This window comes from Rhineura floridana, chromosome 1 (assembly GCF_030035675.1).
Source record: "Rhineura floridana isolate rRhiFlo1 chromosome 1, rRhiFlo1.hap2, whole genome shotgun sequence".
NCBI classification, from domain to species: domain Eukaryota; kingdom Metazoa; phylum Chordata; class Lepidosauria; order Squamata; family Rhineuridae; genus Rhineura; species Rhineura floridana.
In genome coordinates this window covers 177,024,409-177,036,700 of record NC_084480.1, presented here as the reverse complement: position 1 = coordinate 177,036,700, position 12,292 = coordinate 177,024,409, and the positions used below count along the sequence as shown (strand labels likewise).

Here is a 12,292-nt window from a genome sequence, read left to right as displayed (position 1 = left end):
ACATAAAAATTACACACATTTAAATGCACCAGGATCAGGTACGTGCAATACCAGGGCTAACTGTGCAATCCTTTACATGACCACTCCAATGGGACTTATTCTCAAGTGACTATAGGATTTCAGATAAACAGCTGAAGACTAAATGTGCACAGCACTGTGAATACAGACACAGCTCCTGAGAGGGTGTGCAATGGCTTGCTGTTCAGCACCGAGGACAGCTCATACCCTCAGATGTTGGATAAGGGCTGTGATTATGGTGGACCTAGACCTAGAACTAATATACTATTTTCAGCGCTGCATTGCTTTATTGAAAGCAATGGTAGGAATTTTCAGGAGAGAAGCTGCAAGCAGAAGCTTAACCTTTCTCTCAACTGTTGGGGAAGGGCTATAGCTCAGTGACGGAGCATCTGCTTTGCATGCAGAAGGTCCTGACTTTGATCACCAGCATCTCCAGACAGAGCAGGGAAAGAACCCTGCCTGAAAACCTGGACAGTCGCTGTCAGTCAGTATTAACAACAATAAGCGACATAGACTAATGGTGTGATACAGTATAAGGCAGCTTTGCATTTTGGTCTCCATTGTCCATTTCTGTCTCAAAGGATGGACAAATGCATCTTCAGCTGATGCCTAAAAATTGTCAGCATGAGGGAAAAATACACTTCACCAAAGAGGACATTCCAACTTAGACACTGCAACCAACAAGTCCCCATATCATGCCACCATGTCATGGGCCAGACCTATCAGCAGGGCCTTCTCCACTGATCTCAAAAGCTTGCATTGGCAGAGGTGCTCCTTTAAGTACTTGGGCCCCAAGCCATTCAGGGTTTCTACACTAGTACCAAGACATTGAATTGGGCCTGGTAGCTTATACATAGCCAGTGCAGTGATTTAAGGACTAGTAACATGTGGTCCCATTTCACTGTCCCACTTAAAAACCTGGCGACAGCATTCTGCACTAGATGCGGCTTCTGGACTATCTTCAAGAGTACCCTCACACAGAGTGAATTGCAATAGTCCAATCATGAGGTTTTTAGAGCATGGATTAAAGCTGTCCTGGCCAGCAACATGTATAGCCAGTGAACCAGCCAGAGCTGGGCATTGACACTTTTCATCATTGAAGGCATCTGGACTTCTAGTGAGGAACCTGAGGAGCTACGTACCTGTTCCTTCAAGGGAAATGCAACCCCATCCAGAACAGGCCATCTCCCTAATTGTAGAACCAGAGAATTAGCGCCTCTGTCCTGTTAATATTCATTCTCAGTTTAAGCAGCTCTCATGCAGCCCATCACTGCCTCCATACATTGGTCCATCACCTGCATAGCCTCTCCTGATTCAGACGGAATGGAGAGACAGAGGTGGGTGTCATCAGCATATTTGTAACACCATACACCAAATCCCTGTATGATGCCTCCCAGCAGTTTCACATACAGGTAGATATTAAATAGCATGGAGAATGAGATGGAACTCTGTGGACTCTACAGCACAACTGTCATGGGGCCAAGCAGAAGTCCTCCAATCTACTCTCAGATAGTTATCCAGCAGGTAGGAACAGAAGCACTGTAATAAGTTGCACAACCACTCCAGGGGTATACTGTGGTCAATGGTCTTGATTGCCACCTAGAGATCTGGGTGAAACAAAAGGGTTGCACTCCCCTCAATCCCCTTCCCAATAAAGGTCATCAGCCATTTTTACCAAGGTGGCTGCTAAACCCAGGCCTGACGCCACCTAGAAACAAATCTAGATAACCTGCTTCATCCAGGCATGTCTACAGCTAGTCAGCCATCACTCTCACAATCACCTTGCCTAGGAAAGAGATATTAGCAACTAAGCAGGGGTTATAGAATACCTCAGAGTCCAGGGACAGGCTCTTCAGGAAGGGTGCCCCACTGCCATTTTCAATGGAGAGCATATCAGTGCCTCCTACATTCAGTAATTAACCATTCATGGGACCCACCTATCCAGTACCTCCCTGCAAGAACTTAGAAACCATGATGGGCAGGAATCAAGAGAGCCCATGGTTGACCTAACCATCCTGTCCACATCCTCAGGCTGTAATAACTGAAAATGATACCATAAACTTTGACCAGATGGTACTCTAAACATCTGCACAGGACCTTCAACTGTTGTGTTATATTTGGAGTGGATATAAGCAACTTTGCCCTCAAAGCGCTTCACAAATCTACCACAGCGGGCTTCCAAGTGATTAAATGTTCCTGTTAAACGGAATCTGTTCACTACTTAGAAAAGCTCTTCTAGGCGATTCATCGAGGATGCAATGGTAGCGGAGAAGTAAGCTTTCTTTGTCACCTTCATTACATGCACTCTCACCTGTGCTCGATCATATTCGCCACAAGATTTGTGTTACCTGGGCTTCAGCTGTTGGCCACCCTGCTTCATCACCTGGAGTTCCTTGGAAAAATCAAGGACTCTTCCAGATTCCCTGTAGCCTAATGGGGCACTTGGGAGTGATCATGTTGATGGTGCTACTTATCTCATCGTCCCACAGAGAGACAGGAGAATCAGCCATGCTATCCAGAAAATCCCACCCCCACCCAGCAATCAGGAATCCTTTAGATTTCATAAATCTCCAGGGATGGACCATCTTAATTGGTCCCTACCCCTGTAGGGGGAGTCAGTTTCAGCCAATCAAAATCTCACTAGGGAGCAATCCATCCATGACAGCAGCGCCCTCTCCTGTGTAGAGCTCGTACGGCTCCATGGTATACCCCAGAGCTGAGAGCGATGAAACAATATAGGAGACGGCTTGAGTGCAGATGGTGATGAACTCCTAGTGGATGCAATTATACACTGGTAAGTGCCTATGGTAAGCTGTATTTAGGGGCAGTGAGGGCAGCAAAAAAACAATATTTTGCTGCCACTATCAAATCATCAATCTGTCGCCCAGCGGAGCTCTTCAGAATTGTCTGGGGGCTATTACACTCTGGCCCCAGGGACATGGTAGAACCATCTGAGGCCCGCTGTAATGAATTTGCTAGGCACTTCCAGGATAAAATCTTTAGCATCTGCCAGGACTTAGACTTCAGTGTTATAGCAGGTGAATCAAGCAAGGTATCCAGAGCACAGCCTTGTCCCGACTTCTTGGATGAGTTTCAGTTGGTGCAGCTTGAGGACGTTGACAAGGTGCTTGGACAGGTTCGTGCAACCACTTCTGTGCTGGATCCTTGCCCTTCTTGGCTAATAAAAACTAGCAGGGATGGAACAGCCGGCTGGGCCAGGGAAGTGATTAATGCCTCTCTGCGAGAGGGGGTGGTCCCTGGCTGCCTGAAAGAGGCAGTAGTGAGACCACTCCTGAAGAGGCCCTCCCTGGACCGAGAAAATCTTAATAACTATAGGCCGGTAGCAAATGTTCCATTCCTGGGCAAGGTCTTTGAATGAGTGGTTGCAGGTCAGCTCCAGACACTCTTGGATGAGACCGATTATCTGGATCCATTTCAGTCACGTTTCAGGCCTGGTTTTGGCATGGAAACAGCCTTGGTCGCCTTGTATGATGACCTTTGTCGGGAGAGAGACAGGGGGAGTGTGACTCTGTTGATTCTCCTTGATCTCTCAGCAGTTTTCGATACCGTCGACCATAGTATCCTTCTGGGGAGACTAGCTGAGTTGGGAGTGGGAGGTACTGCATTGCGGTGGTTCCACTCCTACTTGGCAGGTCGCCTCCAGAAGGTGGTGCTTGGGGAACATTACTCGGCACCCTGGATTCTCCAGTATGGGGTTCCGCAGGGGTCAGTTCTGTCCCCCATGTTGTTCAACATCTACATGAAACCATTGGGTGCGGTCATCCGGAGCTTTGGAGTGCATTGCCATCAGTATGCTGATGACAAGCAGCTCTATTTCTCCTTTTCATCTTCTTCAGGTGAGGCTGTCAATGCGCTGAACCGGTGCCTGGCTGCGACAATGGACTGGATGAGGGCTAATAAACTGAGGCTCAATCCAGACAAGACTGAGATGCTGTTAGTGGGTGGTTCTTCTGATCAGATGGTGGATGTCCAGCCTGTTCTGGATGGGGTTGCACTCCCCCTGAAGGAGCAGGTTCGTAGCTTGGGGGTTCTCCTAGAACCATCTCTGTCACTTGAGGCTCAGGTAGCCTCAGTGCCACGGAGTGCCTTCTACCAGCTTCGGTTGGTGGCCCAACTACGTCCCTATCTGGACAGGGATAACCTGGCTTCAGTTGTCCATGCTCTGGTAAGCTCCAAATTAGATTACTGCAATGCACTCTACGTGGGGCTGCCTTTGAAGACGGTTCGGAAACTGCAGCTTGTGAAAAATGCAGCGGCCAGATTGGTAACAGGGACCAGACGTCCGAACATATAAAACCAATTCTGGCCCGCTTGCATCAGCTGCCTATATGTTTCCGAGCTCGATTCAAGGTGCTGGTTTTGACCTACAAAGCCTTACACGGCTTGGGACCACAATACCTGATGGAACACCTCTCCCGATACGAACCCACCTGTACACTACGTTCAGGATCAAAGGCCCTCCTCCGGGTGCCTACTCCAAGGGAAGCTCGGAGGGTGGCAACAAGGGAGAGGACCTTCTCAGTGGTGGCCCCCAAATTATGGAATGATCTTGCTAATGAGGTGCGCCTGGCACCATCACTGTTATCTTTTGGGTGCCAGGTCAAGACTTTCCTCTTCTCCCAGGCATTTTAGCATGTGTTTTTAAATTGTTTTTATATTGTTTTGAATTTTAAAATTGTGTTTTAAATTGTTTTTAAAATATGTTTTTAAATTGTGTATTTGTTTTCATGTTTTTGATTGCTGTAAACCGCCCAGAGAGCTTCGGCTATGGGGCGGTATACAAGTGCAATAAATAAATAAACAAATAAATGACACACATCTCTCCCACTCTTGGATTACTCCTGATCTGCTCAGTAGCAAAGACCAGATCAAGAGTATGACCTGCAATTAGTGTCAGGTCTGTGATGATAGTGCCTTGGTGGTAACAGCATCATGAAGTCCTGAGCTGGACCAGATAAGGCAAACCAAACATGGACATTGAAGTCCCCCAATTCCGTTGGGGAAGTTGTTGGACAACAGAGTAGGTGATAGTCCAACATAATCCCTCTTCAAAGATCGCTGAGAAGACCGAATGATTACAAAGGTTCACTCTGAAAATATATTGTGTCAGCGAAAATATATGTCAGGAGACATATATGCTTCTGCCCAGCTAAACCTGAGAATGTACACGCTAGACAGAGAGCTTGGCTTCATGCAAAGAGTGTAACATGCAAAGTAGCCCCGTGTAAACTAGGCTATGTATAGAATTTTGAAGGCTTTCCCACAAACAGGCACAGAAAGCTGCATGGAGATTATACAGGTGTTGCCTATTTTTCTTTGTTGCTTTTCTCTTCTTATCTTAACTCTCCTGAGCACCTAACAGTCCTTCCTTCTTCTCCCTCCCAACCCTTTAGGAATATTAGCTTCTAAACAAGAGAAAAGCAATTCATGGAGAAAGCTTCTCTTTGATATTCTCCATTTTTCCCTTTACTCTTCTTAGGAAGGATTCCACATTCTTTTAACAGTCAAAGCCCAGCTTACACAAGACTAAGTTTTGATGCAAACAATGTAACTGATAGATAGGATTTGAGCTGTGGTGTAGAAGAAATCTCTTCTTAAGCCTGCAATTCTGTAGATTCCACACCCCCATCAAGCCTATGGTCAAGGAAGAGTTTCCTTTCATTTATCTTCAAGCTGTAGCACAGGTACTTTCCTATGAATCCAAGCCAAGAGCACAGGAATTCTTGAATCCATTCAGAAAGGTGCATTCACAGAACAGAAGCAAGAAGTAAATTAAATTAAAGCAAAATGGTCTGGTCTGCACATAATGCTGAGCCAAAATATGGCTTAGAGTTTACAAACAAGAGTGCAAGTACACATGGGCACCTCACTGCTTTCATGGTCTTTCTGTTGCTGCACTACTGAGGGCTAAGCCATAGTCTGGCTTAGCATTATGTGCAAACCTGGGTTTGTGGTTTGTTTGGAGCGTACTACTTGTGGTTTGTTTGAAGCAACACACACACCAAATCCAGATTCACACATAATACTAAGCCAAATCCTGGCTTAGCTCCCATTAGCATGACAACAGCAGAACTGGAAGAAGGAGCAAGTGGACAATAATTTTCACTCTGGAGCCAAACATTTGCTTGTTTATGTTTAGCAGTGGTTTGGCTTAGGGTTACATATATTTCCACATTTACCTTCTTGTACAAGACAATTAAAATTAATGTGCTCAAGCAGGAAATAAATGTTTACACAATATAATTTGGCCTTGTCTATTCCCTGCACATACAATATTTTAAAACCCTTATGATTAACATTTTGAAGGGAAAAATGCCCTTACTTACCATACACTTGTTTTGAACGTAGTTATGTTCTAAATGTGCTTCCCAGGCGGCTTGATCAACAATATCCCAGTTGGGATAGTCCAGAAATGCAGCATGGGCAACAGGTGCATTCTTTTGATTAACTAAAGTCACTGCAAGATTGGCTTTTTCTCTATAAAACAAATGTTCAGCTTTTATTAATGAAAGAACTAAAACGAAATCCTATTAGTGACTTTAGATGCAGCATAAATGGTTGCAGTGTTGTTACTTACAAAAGATAGATGATGTTAATTCTGCCAAACAATCTTTCTGTATTATAATTCATATGATGGAAAATATCAGGAATATCATGGGATTCTGTTCTTCTGGCACTGAATGTAACAGAAGATGGTGGTGTAGATGATGTTGTTGTAGGTGACTTTGAAGACATTGTATATTCTGCAGCAAAGAAAGAAAGAAAAATGTTTCCAATTCTTCAGATAAATGACTTATAGTAAAAGGCATCACCAAGAATAACCAGAAATATGAATTTGTACAATTTATCTTAAACATACAAACAATTTTGACTGCCTGATACTAAATGTTTTCCTGAGATTGTCTGATTTATTTGAATTGAACTTACACTTGCATCCAAATGAGCTCAGTTAGAATTGCAAAGTGAACTTCACTTGGTTAGGATTGGGCAATAGTAATTTATGCTTTATCTCAGGTGTGGGGAACCTTTGGCCGTCCAGATGTTGCTGAACTACAACTCCCATCTTTCCTGGCCATTGGCTGATCTTGCTGCGGCTGATAGTAGTTGTAGTTCAGCAACATCTGGACACCCAAAGGTTCCCCACACCAGCTTCATCTGAATAAATATGCAATAAATGTTGGAGAATTTATATAACTGCTCTGCCTCTTGTTTTCAGAAAGCAGGTCTATAGTACAAACAGATTGATTTTGTATCAGTCAGATGTCATGCTTCCCCTCAAGAATCATGGGAGCTGGGTTTTCTATGGAGATTCACAGATCAGTCTAATTCTGTCCTGCTTCCCTTTCACATGGATTCCCACCCCCATGTCCCTTCCAGACCATTTCTACATAAATGCATAATTTTTAAAAAATCTACACAAATCTCTGAATTCCTCCCTTACTTGCATGTTTACGGGCTGCCTTTTACATTTATTTAAAAACAACTACTGGTAAATAGTTGCTTGGAGCAACTAGGAAGCATGTCTCTTGTCATGAGAGTTGAAAACAGAGCTGCAAATGGCCCTGGGAGCAGTCTACTCAGTCCACCTCATAGAACTTCAGTGTGCATGTTTGTAGATTCCAAGGAAGAATTTGTCTGACCTGCATCCTAATCACTGAACTCTAAAGTCAGAATAATTCAGACCATGGTATTTCCAATCTCTATGTATGGATGTGAAAGTCGGACAGTGAAAAAAGCAGATAAGAGAAAAATCAACTCCTTGAAATGTGGTGTTGCAGGAGAGCTATGAGCATACCATGGATTGCAAAAAAGACAAATAATTGGGTGTTAGAACAAATTAAACCAGAACTATCACTAGAAGCTAAAATGATGAAACTGAGGTTATCATGCTTCGGACACATAATGAGAAGACATTATTCATTTGAAAAGACAATAATGCTGGGGAAAGCAGAAGAAAGTAGAAAAAGAGGAAGGCCAAACAAGAGATGGATTGATTCCATAAAGGAAGCCACAGACCTGAAGTTACAAGATCTGAACAGGGTGGTTCATGACAGATGCTTTTGGAGGTCACTGATTCATAGGGTCGTCATAAGTCGTAATCAACTTGAAGGCACATAACAACAACAAAGCATCCTAATCCAGATGATGTGGATCAGGTGAATTTACATAAAGGTGGGGGGAGGAATTCCACCAAATTTTCCCAACATCCCTAGTTTTTTTTTTTAAGGGTATCTTACTGTCCTTAGCTACTGTCACAGAACTCTTAGAGATGACTAGCTGTGCAGTCCAATCTTATGTATTTTGATGGGAAAGTAAGCCCATGGGGCTTATTTCCAAGGAAAATGTGCACAGGATTTAACTGCAGCTGACTCTATTTAGGGATAGGTAAGGAAGTTAATGTTTGTTGGATCAGCTGCAGTGTCAAAAGAAAAACCATGCCAGTATACACTAAGAAGTGCAATTCTACCGCTACAATATACAAAGGGGAGGTCATATCAAATGCTCCCTCTCACAATAAGTTCTCTGCACATTGTAGAGAGGCACATCAGGGAAAGGACCATACTAAACCTTTCCCTGCAGTGTGCTAGTTTACTATGTGCAGGGCATTTCTTACAAGGGGGAACATTACAAAACATGGCCATCTCCACCATGCAGACTAAAGCACTAAAGTTCTGGATTTTCTCACCTCCTTGCTGCATAATGTGTAAATGGCTCCTTGGCAGGATTTATTTATGCAACAGAATGAGGTGGCAGCAGAGTCCTAAAATAGTAATCCAATGGACTATACCACTTCAGATTGCAGGTGAGATCAAATTGTTCAATGCTCTTCAAGTAAAAACAAAGCAAGATGTTTAAGTAGAAAACTAGCACAGCAAGGACAAGGTTGAGCTATAGCTTTTATCCTAGTTGTTTTAGTTTTCCACATGCAGGCAGTTTGGCCCCATCATTACAGAACCCCCTCCTGTGGGAAATGTGCCTGGCTCTCTCAATGATTTTTTTTTTTTAAATGGGCTCTAAAGACCTGGCTGTTTATAGCCCTTAAGGGCAGCATATAAAGACCTAAATAACAACAAAAACAACAACAATAATAAATGTAAAGCCAGTGCTAATCACCACATCTTGTAGACAGCCAGGGGATGGTCTGATGGCACATATTCCTGAAGTTAAGGGAGTTTGGGTATGGCCAGTGTCTAGATGAGAGAACACTCGGAAACCCTCTGTATGCTGCCTATCTTTAGTTCCATGGTGGCGGGATATGAACAAACAAAGAACGTATTGAACCAGCAAGCCCCTGATGTTATTTCACTAATAGGCAAAAAACCTTGCGGTTTAAGAACATACCTATAGCCAACAGATGTTTCTATCAAACTTTAAAAAGCAGGGAAACTGGGCAGCTATAGTGAATGCACCAGGGGAGCAGGAGACATGACCTCTCTGAGACATTGTACTGCCCTATAAATTTGTCAAAATGCAAACACAATTTGGGTTTGTCTTTCACAGTCCAATCAACTTCCTGTGTAGCTTAGAAGAATTTGGTAATATGTGCCTCTGAGCATATGGTGAGTGGTGGCAACACCTGCCATCTCCAAAAATGGAGAATTACATTTTTTGTATGTTTGTTAGTGTGGCTAGTATAGCACAGTGGGGAGGAGAGCTTGGCTGGAGGTCCAGAGTCTGTGAGTTCAAATCCCTGCTCATGTCTCCTGGTTGTCAAGGGCCAGCTAAAGATCACCCCCACAGTGAGTGACTCAGGGGTTATGTGCCCTGCCACCTGTGCAGCTGTGGGCAAGCTGCATAGTCCCAAGGAGCCCAGTTGCCCCCCAGCTGGCAGTTGCAGACAAGAAAGGGGCTGGCTTGTGCATTCACTATAGCTGCCCAATTTCCCTGCTTTTTAAAGTTTAATAGAAATATCTGTGGGCTATAGGCACGTTCTTAAACTGCAAGGTTTTTTGTCTTAGTGAATTTCTCTGCTTTTTAATCTGGGAGGTAAGAAAAGGGATCCTGTGCAAGTTTGCTGAGAATGGATTGATCTACGGTTGCCAGATCTCAAGTTTTCAGCAGGACACTCTGGCATCTGAGGGCCCTCTCCGGTCTCCGGTCAAATCACCCCCAAATACCTGGATCTTCGGCTTTCCAGGCTCCTGCCCAGCCACGCATGTGTGATTCACGCATACGCCAAAGGCTCCAGCCACCCTTTCCCAGAGGAGCCATCCTAATACTCTCTGCTTGCTGGGAAGGGGTCTGGGCAGGTTGCTGCCTCCCCTCCCTCCTTCCTGCCCATCTGTTTGCTTGCGTGCTCACTTACTCACTCAGGCAGGCAGGCAGGGCGCTTGAGGCCGCCTCCTCCTGCTCCTCCTGGGCTTCACATGACCGGCTTTCCTCCCTCTCTTCTGGGCTGGGCTTGAGGCTGACAGAGTCAAGGAGGGAAGGAGGCAGGAGAAGGGCACGTCATGGCGGCACATCTGGACTCGGGCCAGGTCAACCTGATGGTGCTGAGGGAGGCCAGCAGCAAGGAGCTGCGCAAATTCCTCAACAAGTGCGCCGGCTCCATGGTGACTCCGGGGCTCCAGGTGGGCGGGAAGGCTGCAGCCTGCTCCCTTCCCCTCAGAGGCAGAGAAAGCAACAGCCGCCATTGCCAGTTCCTCCTGCCCAGCTGAGGGTGCCACTCTGTGCATGCTTCCCTGAGAGTGAGCGCCCCACTGAATGCAGTGGCCTTACTCCTGAGTAAACAGAGAGCCGTGGTCTCATCTGGCCTTCCAGACGGGGGAAGAGAGCGAGTTTCTCATAGAGCTCTGGGATCTCTCCCCCCCCCAACCCTTGGGACCCATTAACAAGGCCCACCAAAAACCCTTCAAGGTCTTTATTTCACAAGCAAGGATGCCTTGTACATATTTACTTAGAAATGTGTCTCGCAGGGTACTATAGATTACTACTCACTAGGGCAGGGCCCCCGATCCTTTTTGGCCCAGCGTGGAGGCATTTGGAAATATAAGAAACCGCTGTGGGCACCACAAAATGCCCATTTTTGCAGAAGAGGCAACTGTTAATGCTTAGATACCGCCTCTCACCACAACAAGAAGTGACAAAACACCCACACGAATCACAGAACAAAATAGAATAAAATACAGGCAACACCCCGGCCTTCAAATAGACGACCATCACCCCCCCCCCAAATAATTTAAAATAAAAATTAAACATTGAGAGGAAGAAGGGCTACAGCAGGAGTTCACAGGCTCTGTGGTGGCCACCAGCGCCATGTTGGGGACCCTAGCCCTACGAAATATGTCTAGGACTGCAGTCTTGGACTCATTTTCCTGAGAGTAAGCTCTATATTGAATTACGCCACTTCTGAGTCACTGCACACAAGTGCCGCTGCCTAGACCAACTTGGACATGTGGGCGGCCACCAGGGCTGATACTGGTTGCCTTAGCCTCCTTCCTATTTTTAAAATGTTCTCTAGTCAGGGGGCATCCAGCCAGGAAAATGCACGGTTATTGCTTTTAACTTTAAAAACAGATTAGACTTTTCTGCAACAAACCCCCATTTTACTCTAGTCGTGATAGCACCATAATTTGAGTGAGTTTAAAATGCAAGGCTGCACATGCTCAGAGTATTTCTTGTTTGTTTTTTGATCTAGCATGTCAAGTGTTATGAGTATGGGGGTTGGAATGCATGATCCCTGTGAGTCCCCTTTCCAGCCTCTGATTTGCAGTCCTGTGTCTTGGAATGAGGAACTCACTCTGCTGGTCAGTTGAGTCTCTTTTGTTAAGCTAATAGAGTGGCCAGGTGGGATAATAAGTCTATCTGTTGCCCAGCAACTGGGGAATGGGCCAGGAAGACCCTTTGTCATTGAAACTCTTCAGGAGAGCCTTCCCCCCCCCTCCTGGCGGCTAGGAGAGGCTTGTGTTTTGCAGTTGTGAGGAAGAATTGCTGGGAACTGGAGGCAGGCAGAGAGGCTGGCTCTCTGCACCATGGCATTTGGGGTGCCTCCTGTAACACTGATGGGAAAACTGGATATTGGACTGCTGATGCCTTGAACCCCTCCCTCTTAAGCTCAGGTTGGAATGTGTGTAAATAAATAAACCATATTTTATAAAGACACCACAGTCTCTGCTGACCTTCTTCCCAAAGGAAACCAAACCCTGGATGAGCGCAGGGACCCCTGAAATCTCACCACTCAGAGATTGGGGAGGTGCGTAACACAGGAATGTAGACGCAGGTTTAAGCATGGGATGGCAATGGAGGAGAAAAA

General features: G+C 45.3%; 1 protein-coding gene across 8 annotated transcripts in view; it reads right to left on the bottom strand.

Moving 5' to 3' along the window:
• CFAP61 (cilia and flagella associated protein 61) overlaps nucleotides 1–12,292 on the bottom strand; it is a 194,728-nt gene that overhangs the window by 177,189 nt on the left and 5,247 nt on the right. For 5 of the 8 annotated variants that reach the window (XR_009758262.1, XM_061587810.1, XM_061587821.1 and 2 more), the window contains exons 1-3: nucleotides 10,158–10,300; nucleotides 6,617–6,782; nucleotides 6,366–6,516 (exon numbers count right to left, since the gene is read on the bottom strand). Coding sequence is in view for 6 of the 8 variants with exons in the window: in XM_061587810.1 (XP_061443794.1) it covers nucleotides 6,366–6,516; nucleotides 6,617–6,782; nucleotides 10,158–10,251 (411 nt within the window). In the remaining 2 variants the exon portion in view is untranslated. Of the gene's footprint in view, nucleotides 1–6,365; nucleotides 6,517–6,616; nucleotides 6,783–8,725; nucleotides 8,750–10,157; nucleotides 10,301–12,292 lie in introns of those variants that run through there. The other 3 variants (XM_061587840.1, XM_061587847.1, XM_061587870.1) reach the window with 3 other exon arrangements.